Source organism: Phyllobates terribilis, unplaced genomic scaffold (assembly GCF_046119375.1).
Source record: "Phyllobates terribilis strain yellow unplaced genomic scaffold, ASM4611937v1 Scaffold_7__3_contigs__length_470593459, whole genome shotgun sequence".
In the NCBI taxonomy this organism is placed as follows: domain Eukaryota; kingdom Metazoa; phylum Chordata; class Amphibia; order Anura; family Dendrobatidae; genus Phyllobates; species Phyllobates terribilis.
In genome coordinates, this window is record NW_027362767.1 from 320,041,222 (window position 1) to 320,055,710 (window position 14,489).

At 49.8% G+C, this 14,489-nt stretch overlaps 1 protein-coding gene across 1 annotated transcript in view; it reads right to left on the reverse strand.

Annotated features, from left to right (window-relative positions):
- Positions 1-14,489, reverse strand: part of CAPN6 (calpain 6) — a 142,746-nt gene that overhangs the window by 40,578 nt on the left and 87,679 nt on the right. Inside the window, exons 3-5 of the mRNA XM_073641134.1 lie at positions 14,029-14,160; positions 13,664-13,872; positions 10,171-10,363 (exon numbers count right to left, since the gene is read on the reverse strand). Of these exons, the coding sequence (XP_073497235.1) occupies positions 10,171-10,363; positions 13,664-13,872; positions 14,029-14,160 (534 nt within the window). The remainder of the gene's footprint in view (positions 1-10,170; positions 10,364-13,663; positions 13,873-14,028; positions 14,161-14,489) is intronic.

The window sequence follows — 14,489 nt, forward strand, 5'->3', positions numbered from 1 at the left end:
CTGATGGAGGTCAGTATAGATGGACTAGTAGAGAAAGTCCCACACACTGCTAGAAGGCCAAATATTTTTTCAGAGCTAGATGCAGACAAAAAATTATTTTGAATTTGCAACCTGATGGAGGTCAGTATAGGTGGACTAATAGAACAAGTCCCACACACTGCTAGAAGGCCAAATATTTTTTCAGAGGTAGATGCAGAAAAAAAATATATTCAGTTTGCAACCTGATGGAGGTCAGTATAGATGGACTAATAGAGAAAGTCCCACACACTGCTAGAAGGCCACATATTTTTTCAGAGGTAGATGCAGAAAAAAATATATTCAGTTTGCAACCTGATGGAGGTCAGTATAGATGGATTAATAGAACAAGTCCCACACACAGCTAGAAGCCCAATATTTTTTCAGAGGTAGATGCAGAAAAAAATATATTCAGTTTGCAACCTGATGGAGGTCAGTATAGATGGACTAATACAACAAGTCCCACACACAGCTAGAAGCCCAATATTTTTTCAGAGGTAGATGCAGAAAAAAATATATTCAGTTTGCAACCTGATGGAGGTCTGTATAGATGGATTAATAGAACAAGTCCCACACACAGCTAGAAGCCCAATATTTTTTCAGAGGTAGATGCAGAAAAAAATATATTCAGTTTGCAACCTGATGGAGGTCAGTATAGATGGACTAATACAACAAGTCCCACACACAGCTAGAAGCCCAATATTTTTTCAGAGGTAGATGCAGAAAAAAATATATTCAGTTTGCAACCTGATGGAGGTCTGTATAGATGGATTAATAGAACAAGTCCCACACACAGCTAGAAGCCCAATATTTTTTCAGAGGTAGATGCAGAAAAAAATATATTCAGTTTGCAACCTGATGGAGGTCAGTATAGATGGACTAATACAACAAGTCCCACACACAGCTAGAAGCCCAATATTTTTTCAGAGCTAGATGCAGAAAAAAATTATATTCAATTTGCAACCTGATGGAGGTCAGTATAGATGGACTAATAGAATGATGCTATGCCCAAAAGATTTTACTTCACTAGGTGCAGTAAAAAAATTGGTATTCTATACACAGGTGGTATATCTTGCAACACAGATAGGCTACTCCACTGACTAACACACTCTGCAATAGGCCAAAAAGGATTAACTTTGCTAGATTCAGCCAAATGCTGTGAAAAAAACTTGCACAGCACTGGCACAGACCTGCCTGGCAAAAACTGATAGGAACTGATGTAACCTAGTCCTGAAAAGGACTCCAATTACAATTAGTCTTTACTCCCACAATCTATCTATTTAAGAGCACAGACCTGCCTGATAAAAGTCGTAGGAAATGCTGTAACCTAGTCCTTAAAAGGACTGCAATCACAACTATTCCCTACTCCCAAGCTATCTGTAGATTTGTGCGAAAATTGGCTTGAAATTAACAAGGTATAGCGCACACAGCAACAGCGGTGCCGTCTAACACGCAGCTGCAGCAGTGAGAAAATGGTGGCGACGGGGAAAATGGCTTGGTCTTATAGGGCAAGGACATGTGACATACACTGCCAATGACACATGCCCTTGCTTGTGTGAAAAAAAGCACTTCGCTCCGTGTGTGCGCTGCTGATAGGCTGACAGATTGCACCTCCCCACTGTAAATGCGGGAAAGAGAAAAAAAAATGGAGATCTTCATTCTTCCTGCAGAGATCCATCCCCTGCCCCTCCCCCCACCCCGCTGTACACTCAAACTGCGTATTAACATTAATTTTCATCATTACTGAGAAAAAATCCAGTTATGATTTTGGTGCACGAACAGTTATCGAACATAACCTCGAACAGCCGAATTTTTCTCAAATTGTTCGTGTTCACCGAACGGCTCGAACACCGCCCAAAACAGCTCGAATTTGAGATTGGCGAACAGTTCGAGTAGAACAACGCTCATCTCTAGTTAGCACAGTCATCTTCCTGAAGTTTTCTTCACACAACCGGTGCTGTCCGTGAAAAGAAAACGTAAATAAGAAAATGGTGCGCCCACAGCAGTAGGATGAGGTGCAGGTGGAAGGGAGTTGTGGACTCCTGGATCACTAAAGCGTAGAGATTTTCACCTCACACTCAAAAGTTTAATGCAAATATATTTAATTATTATTCTCTTTTAGCCGTTCTCGGCTATTCCCAGCGTCACTCGGCGTCTCGCACATGCGCCTGATCATGTCCGGATATGTCCGCACCTGGACATGACGACATCACAGCGCCAGTATAAAATGGTCGCAGTCTTTTCCTCTGCACACTCCACTTACTTGGACTCTACATGCACCTGTCACCTGCCGACCTGCATCGGTACAGGTACGTTACACACTATGCGTTGTCTTTTTCTTCACCGTGATCCATCTGTGCTCTTATACCTGTCATTTATAAATATCCCATCCTTTTTTTTTTTTCTTTCTACCTTGTTATGCACCTGTAGTACCCATTATGTATGCCCTATTACATACACACATCTATATATATAATTGTCTTATCCCGTCTGTCTGTCTGTCTGTCCAGGAAATCCCGCGTCGCTCATTGGTCCGGCCGCTGTCTGTCCAGGAAATCCCGCGTCGCTCATTGGTCCGGTCGCGGCCAATCAGCGACGCGGGATTTCAGAAAAAAGATGGCGGCCGTTAGCGGCTCATCTGCCGGACGGAGGTCAGCGGCGATGCAGCGGGGAGATGAGCGGCGCTAGCAGCAGGACTACCCCGACCGGCGCCGCTGAACTCCATGCAGCTAACGTCGGAAGATCAGCGGCTGGGGCCGCTGATCTCCAGATAGCAAGTGTGAACGGAGGACCGGGGAGCGGTGCCGCCGGTCGGGATGTTTCTGCTGCGAGTAGCCGCTCATCTCCCGGCTTCTCGCAGCAGAAGAAGCCGAACAAATGTAGCGCCCCGAGGGTTCGGCCGCTACAGGGGTATTGCACCTCAGACCAGAGGTGTGATATTCCACTCCCAGGTAAGGATGGAGTGTGGACCAGGGCTCAGTTAGCTGCATGCAGCACACACACCCCATTTCCGAGGGACAGCTCAACGGTGCTCCCACTAGACAGAAGTGCAGGCACGACCGACCATGTCCCTGCTGGAGTGGGGAGGGAGGGGTGGAACACCCAGTGCTGTAGGGGCAGATAGGGGGCGGTTTCTGAGTGTAGGAAGGAGCCCATTGGTTGCTGGTCACCTGGGCTCATGGCTAGAGGGAGGTATAAAAGGTGGGCACCATCTTAGATCTAAGTTCGTTCTGTGGAGAGGAGAAGACAGGGAGCAGCAGCTCAGGCTGAGTGCTGCTCCAGAGGCAGGCCTAGGGAAGAGGCCGGGGCCTGAGAGGAGAAGGAGAAGTGGGCCTGGAGAAGAGGCCGAGGAGGAGGTGAAGGGGAGCTGAGATTCTGGCTCATCTCCGCTCCAAGAGAATGGAACAGAAACAGAAAGGAACTGTAAAGAAGGAGAGACAGAGAAACAGAAGGGCTCAGGAACAAGAAGGTGGAAGGGACCCTAAGAACCCACGAGAATCCAGGGTGCAGGGTCAGGCAGATCAAGGGTACCGGATCCCAAGTTGGTGGAGGAGAAACAACCCTCAGCCAAAGACCGGTCGTCGTGATCATATATTGGTGCGACACCTCATCAAACCTGTAGGAAGGCACCATATAGGACAGCGGAGGACGGGGCCCACGTTTAACCGCACAGGTCCGCGGCAGCTGGACAAAAGTGGGTCACTGGTGAGGCAGGCCAGAGAAAGGATAAAAGGGGGTCCTGTGCCATGCTCCTGAACTGCCTGGGAGTTGACCGAGCCCCTCACCTGGTGGACGCAGCACAGCTCGGGCGGTCACTGCTGGCCGAAGTGACCTGGAACAAACGAACTGTGAGTAAAGACCCTGGACTGTAACTTGTTGTCTGTGTGCTCCTTCGCGCCTCCAGCACTATCAGCACCGGGACCCGCACTACCATCACTCCGAACATCCACTACACTGCCCTGGGGCTGCACTCTTCCCGTGGGGAGTCACATCACCTCAGCTGCACCCATCATCAGCCCCAGCGGACTGCCTTGCAGCGGCGGTTCCTAATAAACGCAATCCACGGGTGGCGTAGTCGGACATTATTTGGAGCGCATAGCAGACTACCATTGGCCTGACCACCCTGAGCCGCGGGACCGGGCCGCCACTACTACTACCCCCATCGTTCCCCTATCGCCCGGATCCGCGTGCCCCACGGCCCAGGGGGCGAGTCAGCTTTGGCGTAGTCGGCAGGATCATTACCAACCCGCCACAAGCGGGTATTGCGTGCCTGAAGAAAATTGCACATGTACCTTAAAAAGAAGTTGCCCGCCGTCCGGAGTCGTTTCCCGCCATCCGGAGCCGATTCCCGCCATCAGACGCCATCTTGGACCGTTTCCCGCCATCTTCATCCGTCTTTCCCGCCCTGGCAGAGCGGACGCCATTATGTGCGCACCAAAAGACAGCAGGAAGCCACCTCCCATCGTGGGCCAGGTCCCAGAATGGCGCCAAAGAAGGAGCCCGCCCCCACCAGCCATGAATGCAGCAGTGGAGATGTCCATCAACATGGGGGGGCTGCCCCTGAAAGTGATTGTCAGCAGAATGCCCCAGGACCACCCCCTCTGGGGGCGGAGAGAGAAGAAAACTGTGGGGCAGGGCGCAGTCTGGATCAGTCTGGCCAGGCCGCACCCGGAGATGGAGGGAGAAACCAGTTCCGGTACCCTGGCAAAGGGCCTGCTGCAAGCTACACCACCATGCAGCCTCACCGAGCTGTTAGCCCATCTCCCCAAGGAGGACCCCGAATATACACGGGCGGCGTTGGAAGAGCTGGACCGGAGGATGGTCCGGGCGCAGCAGGACGTGATCGCCGGATGGAAGAAGGAAGTGGCCCGGCGGGCTGTGATCCTGCAGCCGAAGGCGCCATCGACGAGTAGCGCACCAGCCACCGAGGGCAGTGAAGGCAGAGCGGAGACCAAGGACGACGCCGCGGAGGAGGCCGCGACAGCAGAGGCGGGTAACGGAGACGCCCCTGCACCGAATCCTAAGGCCGCCGACCTGCCCCTGCACCCCGTCGCGGAGCCCAACGCACCGGGACCCGCCGTCGACACCGTGCCCCCACCGCCATCAACCGGCCCCCAGGCCGCAGACGCTGCCAGTGAGCCCCGCCCCACGCCGTACCCTCTGACCCCGGGCGTGCTCAGCCAACCGCCATCGCAGGCCCAGCCGCAAGGCTCTGCGCCCCCGGGCGCCGCTGCCCTGACGGAACCCCCCGCACCTGCTTTACCACCCTTGGGAGCAACAAGGAAACGATCAGCACGGGCCTGGTCGCAAGGTCACGTGCCCCCGGGCGCCGCCAACCCACTTGCGCCCCCTGCTGCTGCAGTACCACCACTGGGCGCGGATCTCTTCGCCCAACACACCACTCCGGATGGGCGGCCTTTCATCTGGCCCCCCGAATTTGTCAACCCCCGCTTCCGGAGGAGCCCACCCGCGGAGGTCGAAGTACCCTCTGAGCCCCTCATACCTGCTCCGGTGCCTCAGGAAATCCCCAAGCTGCCATTGGAAGACGCCCAGTTTGAATGGGACCCCACAGGGGAGGACCTGATGGGGTTCACAAAAGAAACACGAGCGGGCGCAGCTGAGCGGCGGGAGGCCTGCCGCCAACAGCTGGAGATGTTTGAGAAGGAGCAGCGAGAGCGGCGGGTGAAGCAAGAGAAGCTGCAGGTCCAGAGCGCGGAGCAGAAAATGAAGGCGCGGCGAGATCCCCGAACTGCCCGCAGACCCCGAGTCACCGGGACTGTTGTGAAGTTCCAGATGGAGCGCGGCTGGGGTTTCATCCGAGACCCCGAGACCATCAGTGACGTGTTTGTGACAAGGAGAGATGTGGAGAGTCACCTACCGGAAGGCCATCATGGGCGGGATCTATTCCCAGGCGACGTGGTGTCTTACACCCGACACCAAGGCGTGAAGGGGTGGTACGCCCTACACGTCCGCCGAGTAGTAGAGGAGGAGGAACAGCACTACTCGGACGCTGAGTACCAGGAGGGCCCGGACGGGCCTGAAGATCCGTATGAGGAGGAAGAAGGAGCGTCACGAAGACACCGTTACCAGTGAACGGTCAAGTGGCATTGTACATAGTTACCCGTAAGGGTGCAAAGGAACTGTGTGGGACTGTTTCAAATTGCGTGTGGTCCCCGTTGGGACTGATATAGGACTGTGTGAACGTTATGCCCTATCCCCTAAGTAACCTGGCTGAGGACTGAGAACAGCCACCCCTCTTCCCCTAACAGGCTGAGGACTGTGAGCAGCCATTCCCCTATCCCCACCGGCCGAGGACTGGGAACGGCCAATCCCATGTATATAGTTGCACTTCTTAAAGCGCCCCCTACTGGTTTTATACAAGAACCGCAACGTCTACCTCAAATTTAAAATGGACTGTTGCACCTTTATAAAGAAAGAACGCCTGGTCGCAAGTTGCACCGCCGCCAGGATCCAAGAATGTGCTTTACTTAAAAAAATGTTTTATGTGAAAAGGTTTTATATGCTGCTACATAGTCATGTGAAAGTTTTCTATAATGTTTTATACAAAAGAGTTCCGGAAGTATTGGAAAAGTTTTCTATAATGTCTAGTGAAAAGAAAAGTGTGTCCCATAAAGGGAGTTGAACCGTAATGTCTGTTTCTAATGTAAAAAGTTATTGAAAAAGTCTTTGCATGTCCTGTAATCAACTGTTTTTGCTCTTTTCCAGCCCGAGGACGTGCTGTGCTTTACCAGGGGGGAATGTAGCGCCCCGAGGGTTCGGCCGCTACAGGGGTATTGCACCTCAGACCAGAGGTGTGATATTCCACTCCCAGGTAAGGATGGAGTGTGGACCAGGGCTCAGTTAGCTGCATGCAGCACACACACCCCATTTCCGAGGGACAGCTCAACGGTGCTCCCACTAGACAGAAGTGCAGGCACGACCGACCATGTCCCTGCTGGAGTGGGGAGGGAGGGGTGGAACACCCAGTGCTGTAGGGGCAGATAGGGGGCGGTTTCTGAGTGTAGGAAGGAGCCCATTGGTTGCTGGTCACCTGGGCTCATGGCTAGAGGGAGGTATAAAAGGTGGGCACCATCTTAGATCTAAGTTCGTTCTGTGGAGAGGAGAAGACAGGGAGCAGCAGCTCAGGCTGAGTGCTGCTCCAGAGGCAGGCCTAGGGAAGAGGCCGGGGCCTGAGAGGAGAAGGAGAAGTGGGCCTGGAGAAGAGGCCGAGGAGGAGGTGAAGGGGAGCTGAGATTCTGGCTCATCTCAGCTCCAAGAGAAAGGAACAGAAACAGAAAGGAACTGCAAAGAAGGAGAGACAGAGAAACAGAAGGGCTCAGGAACAAGAAGGTGGAAGGGACCCTAAGAACCCACGAGAATCCAGGGTGCAGGGTCAGGCAGATTAAGGGTACCGGATCCCAAGTTGGTGGAGGAGAAACAACCCTCAGCCAAAGACCGGTCGTCGTGATCATATATTGGTGCGACACCTCATCAAACCTGTAGGAAGGCACCATATAGGACAGCGGAGGACGGGGCCCACGTTTAACCGCACAGGTCCGCGGCAGCTGGACAAAAGTGGGTCACTGGTGAGGCAGGCCAGAGAAAGGATAAAAGGGTGTCCTGTGCCATGCTCCTGAACTGCCTGGGAGTTGACCGAGCCCCTCACCTGGTGGACGCAGCACAGCTCGGGCGGTCACTGCTGGCCGAAGTGACCTGGAACAAACGAACTGTGAGTAAAGACCCTGGACTGTAACTTGTTGTCTGTGTGCTCCTTCGCGCCTCCAGCACTATCAGCACCGGGACCGGCACTACCATCACTCCCAACATCCACTACACTGCCCTGGGGCTGCACTCTTCCCGTGGGGAGTCACATCACCTCAGCTGCACCCATCATCAGCCCCAGCGGACTGCCTTGCAGCGGCGGTTCCTAATAACCGCAATCCACGGGTGGCGTAGTCGGACATTATTTGGAGCGCATAGCAGACTACCATTGGCCTGACCACCCTGAGCCGCGGGACCGGGCCGCCACTACTACTACCCCCATCGTTCCCCTATCGCCCGGATCCGCGTGCCCCACGGCCCAGGGGGCGAGTCACAAGCAGCGCCGCTCCCGGGCCCACACTAATACGACGCTGATTGGTCGCGGTCGACGGCCGCGACCAATCAGCATTATTGGCGCCAAAATTAAACCCCGCTCTGCTGATTGCTCGCGGTGGCCATCCGCGACCAATCAGCGATTTTGGTGCCAAGTTTAAACATCACTCTGCTGATTGGTCGCGGCCGCCAGCCGCGACCAATCAGCGAGATTGGCGCCAAATTTCAACAAAGCTCTGCTGATTGGTCGAGGCCGCCGGCCGCGAACAATCAGCGATTTTGGCACAAATTTTAAACATCGCTCTGCTGATTGGTCGCGGACGCCAGCCGCGACCAATCAGCATTATTGGCGCCAAATTTAAACAACGCTCTGCTGATTGGTCGCGGTCGCGACCGCTCTGCTGATTGGTCACGGTCGCCGGCCGCGACCAGTCAGCATTATTGGCACCAAATTTAAACACCCCTCTGCTGATTGGTCGAGGCCACCGGCCGCGACCAATCAGCGATTTTAGCGCCAAATTTAAACACGGCTCTGCTGATTGGTCGCGGCCGCCAGCCGTGACCAATCAGCGACATTGGCGGCAAATTTAAACAACGCTCTGCTGATTGGTCACGGCCGCCGGCTGCGACTAATCAGCATTATTGGCGCCAAATTTAAACACCGCTTAGCTGATTGGTCACCGGCCGCGACCAATCAGCATTATTGGCGCCAAATGTAAACACCCCTCTGCTGATTTGTCGCGGTCGCCGGCCGCGACCAATCAGCGATATTGGCGCCAAATTTAAACACCCCTCTGCTGATTTGTCGCGGTTGCCGGCCGCGACCAATTAGCGATATTGGCGTCAAATTTAAACACCGCTCTGCTGATTGGTCGCCACCGCGAGCCGCGACCAATCTGCGATATTGGCGCCAAATTTAAACACCGCTCTGCTGAATGGTCGCGACCGCCGGCCGCGACCAATCAGCGACATTGGCGCCAAATTTAAACACCGCTCTGCTGATTGGTCGTGGTCGCCAGCCGCGAGCAATCAGCATTATTGGCGCCAAATTTAAACCCCGCTCTGCTGATTGGTCGCGACCGCCGGCCGCGACCAGCTAGCGATATTGGCGGCAAATTTAAACACCGTTTTGCTGATTGGTCGCGATCGCGACTAATGAGCGATTTTAGGGACAAATTTAAACAAGCTCTCCGGTCCTCACTAACACAGTTCGCTGATTGTTCTCGGCCGCCACACGCGACCAATCACCGATATTGCCGCCAAATTTAAACACCGCTTTGCTGATTGGTCGCGGTTGCTGGCCGCGATCAATCAGCGATTTTGGCGCCAAATTTAAACAGCGATCTGCTGATTGCGCCCGGTAGGCCGCATGCATATTCTAGAATACCCGATGCGTTAGAATTGGGCCACCATCTAGTATATATATATTCATTTTCTCTTTCCCGCTCCGTGGGTCCCTCCATTCTGCTGCTGTTTGTGGACCCCACACCATTCTAATATTATTAATAATATGTGTTTTCTGTTTAGAATACTTCCCTGCCTGTGATTGGAGACAGATATTACCTTATTGTATATAATCCTTTGGCGTCCTTCCTATAGTGTTATTGGCATTTTGTGAAAATATTCACACCAAATGTCTTTTCTTTTTTTATTTTTATATGAGTATAAAGTCTGCATCTAATTTGATGATATACTATATCAATTAGTTTCAAATAAAATGTATTGTTATATTTTACACCGGTACAGATAAAACTTGATAAAGGCAAAAGTATTGCCGAAACATTTGTTCAAAATACTGTATGTAATACCCCTTGTCGGCTGTGAATAAAAATTTTCACCTATTTATCATTATATATCTCCGTGTGTTCTTTTTGAGTGCCGAAGGTTTCTTGTTATATAGCTATCTTTGGAAACTTGTTATTCTACTACTTAATAAATAACCTGCAGTATAGAGCTCCTCATAGTGTCCTCCCCAAATTGGAAAAAAGCTTACTATAATAGGACTTGGGTATCAAAAATTAGAATGCTGCTTTCACTACAAACATTTCAATATTGCGGTACCTTAAGGTGACAGCTGATGAGGCCGCCTCTTTTATAAACTTTCAAAAGTTCTTCAAACAACTTTGTTTGTTCACTTATATTAACTTTGTATTTGCCATCTGATAAATCAATGCTTTCTGCAACTGCTCCTGTAAAATCCACTATGGCATCTGCTGTGCTGCCACCATCAAGAGCTTCATATGATCCGGCCAACCTGCAGAGAAGCATTCATAAGGGGTCAATATTTCACAATAGTCTAATAGCAGAAGTAGAGTAGTGGGTTCTTTACCGAAAACTTGCTTCGATACTGAGCCACAAGTAGAGTTCATTTCCAAAAATTAGCTTCCGAATTGAACCACACTGATAAAAGTGATAATGTGAAAAGCGTTACAGGACTTAAACCAAATGCAGGAGCACAATCAGGGCCACCATCAGGGCCCAGTTGAGCTCCCGTTCCTCTGCTTACCGGGCCCCGGATTTCAGCCACTGTGAACATGCATTGAAATCTATTGCCGTGTGGCAAACTTTACGCACGGTAACAGTTAACAGCTGCCAGCCAATCACAGGCAGGCAGTTGACGTCAGTGCTCACGTTGCTGGCGTATGACGTCATTGTCATGCACTAGCGACTGTGCTTTGGGTGATGGGAGAGCCGGGCTCCGCTGAGCGAGGCAAGGTAAGGAGAAACCTTTTTTTTTTTTATTTTATTTTTTTACTTTTTTGTTTTGTAAAGCCACACTATGGGGGCAGGGTGATGACACGGTGGGGGGGGGGATGCAAACATGGGGGCAGAATGGACAGACATTGGGGACAGAATGGAGAGACATTGGGGACAGAATGGAGAGACATTGGGGGCAGAATAGAAACATGAGGGCAGAATGGAGAGACATGGGGCAGGGTGGAGACATGGGGGCAGGGTGGAGGCTTGGGGGCAGGGTCGAGAGGCTTGGGGGCAGGGTGGAGGCTGGGGGCAGGGTGGAGAGGCTTGGGGGCAGGGTGGAGACATGGGGCAGGGTGGAGAGGCATGGGGGCAGGATGGAGACATGGAGCAGACTGGAGAGGCTTGGGGGCAGGATGTGGGAGATTATTACTGCTATGATGTATTTTATTCTTGAGGATGCTGTTTTCAGTTGGGGGTGTCCTGTTACTGTGCAGGGCAGCACGTTGTCGCTTTTTTTTCTTCATCTGGTGTAGTGTAGAAGTTGGGGAAAAATTGGGGAATGTGCTCTGGAAGCGGTGCTCTAGATAACTGTTATTTTATGCAGAGATGAGTCCTGGCTGGAAGAAGTGATGGCGGTCTGTGCTGGATAAAGAAGATGAAGGGCTTCAACTAGAGATGTCCCTGGTGAGTCAGTGTGTTATCTGTACACTGACACTATACACTGTATACTATGTACAGAGCTCCTGTGTATAATGGCACTTATGGTGATATTAGTATTGTGTTAATCGGTCACTATGTGGTGATAATGTGTTCCGATCATGGTGTGACGGTATTTGTTCCTTGCATGTGAAATTATTGGTCATTCTAAAAAATGTATGAAACATTCCCTTAAATAAAAATATACCTAAAAAGAGTATTGGCTATTATAAGAAATGTTTAATAGGTTAGAGTAGAGTAGGGCCCAGCCAGAAGAGTTTACCTTGTCGTGGTGGTGGCCAAAACAAAAGCTGCTGGCTATGTATGTGTTATGGTGATTGGTGAGGACGTGGTGCAGAAAGTAGAGTTTTTGTTTGAAGGATTTCTTAGAGATGCTATTGTAGAATATCTTAATGATAATAACTGTCTAACTCCATATCAACATGGATTCATGAGGGATCGCTCCTGCCAAACAAACCTGATCGCCTTCTACGAGGAGGTGAGCTCACAGCTGGACCGGGGAGAGTCAGTGGATGTTGTATACCTTGACTTTTCCAAAGCGTTTGATACCGTGCCACACAAAAGGTTGGTATATAAAATGAGAATGCTTGGTCTGGGGGATAATGTGTGCAAGTGGGTAAATAGCTGGCTGAGTGATAGAAAGCAGAGGGTGGTTATCAATGGAGTAAGCTCAGGGTGTGTCAGGGTTACTAGCGGGGTGCCTCAAGGGTCTGTCTTGGGCCCTATATTATTTAATATATTTATTAATGATCTAGTGGAAGGGTTGCATAGTAAAATAGCAATATTTGCAGATGATACTAAACTTTGTAAAGTAGTTAATACAGATGAGGACAGGGCACAGCTACAGGAGGATTTAGATAAATTGGGGAGTTGGGCCAAAAAATGGCAAATGGGGTTCAATGCCGATAAATGTAAGGTCATGCACATGGGAAAGAAAAACAGCAGTCACCCATACATATTAAATGGGAAACCGTTGGGGAAATCTGACATGGAGAAGGACCTGGGCGTCTTGGTTAACAGCAAATTAAATTGGAGTGCCCAGTGTCAGGCAGCAGCTGCGAAGGCAAATAGAGTCATGGCATGCATCAGAAGAGGAATAGGGGCATATGATGAGAACATTGTTCTTCCTCTGTATAAAGCGCTGGTAAGGCCGCACTTAGAATATTGTGCACAGTTCTGGGCTCCGGTGCTCAGGAAAGACATATTGGAGCTAGAGAGGGTACAAAGGAGGGCGACTAAGGTAATAAAAGGAATGGAGGGACTAGAATACCCAGAGAGGTTGTCAAAATTAGGCCTATTTACATTGGAAAAGAGAAGGCTTAGGGGAGACCTCATAAACATGTATAAATACATCAGGGGGCAGTACAGAGATCTCTCCCATGACCTGTTTATACCAAGGATGGTGACAAAGACGAGGGGGCACACTATGCGTCTGGAGGAAAGGAGGTTCCTGCACCAGCATAGAAGGGGATTCTTTACGGTCAGAGCCGTGAGACTCTGGAACTCTCTGGGAGAGGAAGTGGTGATGTCCAACTCACTTAAAGAGTTCAAGAGAGGCCTGGACGCCTTTCTTGAGAACAATAAAATTATATCTTATGCTTAGTTAATTAATCCAGGGATTTAATCTTACTGCCAGATTGGTGTCGGGAAGTGAATTTTTCCTCAGTGATGTAAATTGGCCTATACCTCATGGTTTTTTGTTGCCTTCCCCTGGATCAACGCTGCGGAATAGCTGCAGTGCACAAGAAATAGGCTGAACTGGATGGACGCTTGTCTTTTTTCGGCCTTATAAACTATGTAACTATGTAACTATGTTTCCAAGAGTGGGCGGTGGGACTGTGGAAGGTTCGAGGGATGGAGGTGCAGCTAGGGTGGAGGCGGATCTGGGGTGGAGCCTGGGCGGAGTCTCAAGGGGGTCCCAAAATTTTGCCAGTATTGGGTTCACGAAATTACTGGTGGCAGTGGCAGCCCTGAGCACAATGATTTGAAATTGTGGTACAAGTCCTAAATAATGGATTTCACCTGCCAAAGCCAGAGTTGTTACAAAAAGAAATGTAGCATTAGGAATCTTTTTTGTTTTCAGAAGAGCACTGGATCTATTTAAGCATTAAGATCTTGAGATATAGAAGGTTCTCACTTGGCATACGCCTTCTCCAGTAGAGCACACCAGAATTCATTCTTCACATTAGAATGGCAGTAGATCAAATTCCCGTCTTCGCTTGGCAAACGATCATCAATGACAACATCGACCCAGTCTCCCAAGCACCAGAATTGGAAATGGAAAATTCCTGAATATCTGTGTGGTCTTTTTGGATCCCATTCCTGTTTATTCCACTCTGGAATAACCTACAGCGCAAGTACAAATTATCTATGTAACAGTAAAATAACAAAATGATTAAATAACAAAAGATTATTGACCTTGTCTGTAAACTAAATGTCATATTTTGTGTTATGTCTTTTATGTCTAGACATTTGGATGTACAGTACGTGCATTATTGGTACCTTTTTCCAAAGAGTCTTTCTCAGAGCAAGACAGGAGCACGCGGCCACAAACCAGCAGTTTCCCAGCTTGCCTTGATGCAAATCTTGGTGGCTGATCCCATCTACAAACAGGTGAGGGTCATCACAGAGTTCCTATAAAAAAGAAAATATCATTAAGGATCTATCTGAGTTTAACCATAGATATGTGTTTGTTACATTTTAACTAATAGTAGCATTGACTATTTAGTGATATTAGATATTAAAGAGCTTCCATAATTCATTTATAATCCATATAAGATAGTTGCAAATAATTGACATTATATGTATTAACCCCCTAAGGATCTGGACATTTTTCATTTTTACGCCTTCGCTTTCACCTCCCCTTGCTCCAAGAGCCATAACTTTTTTTAATTTAACGAGCACATAACCATGTACAAGGGCTTGCTTTATTGCAGGATGAGTTGTAGTTTTTAATAATACTA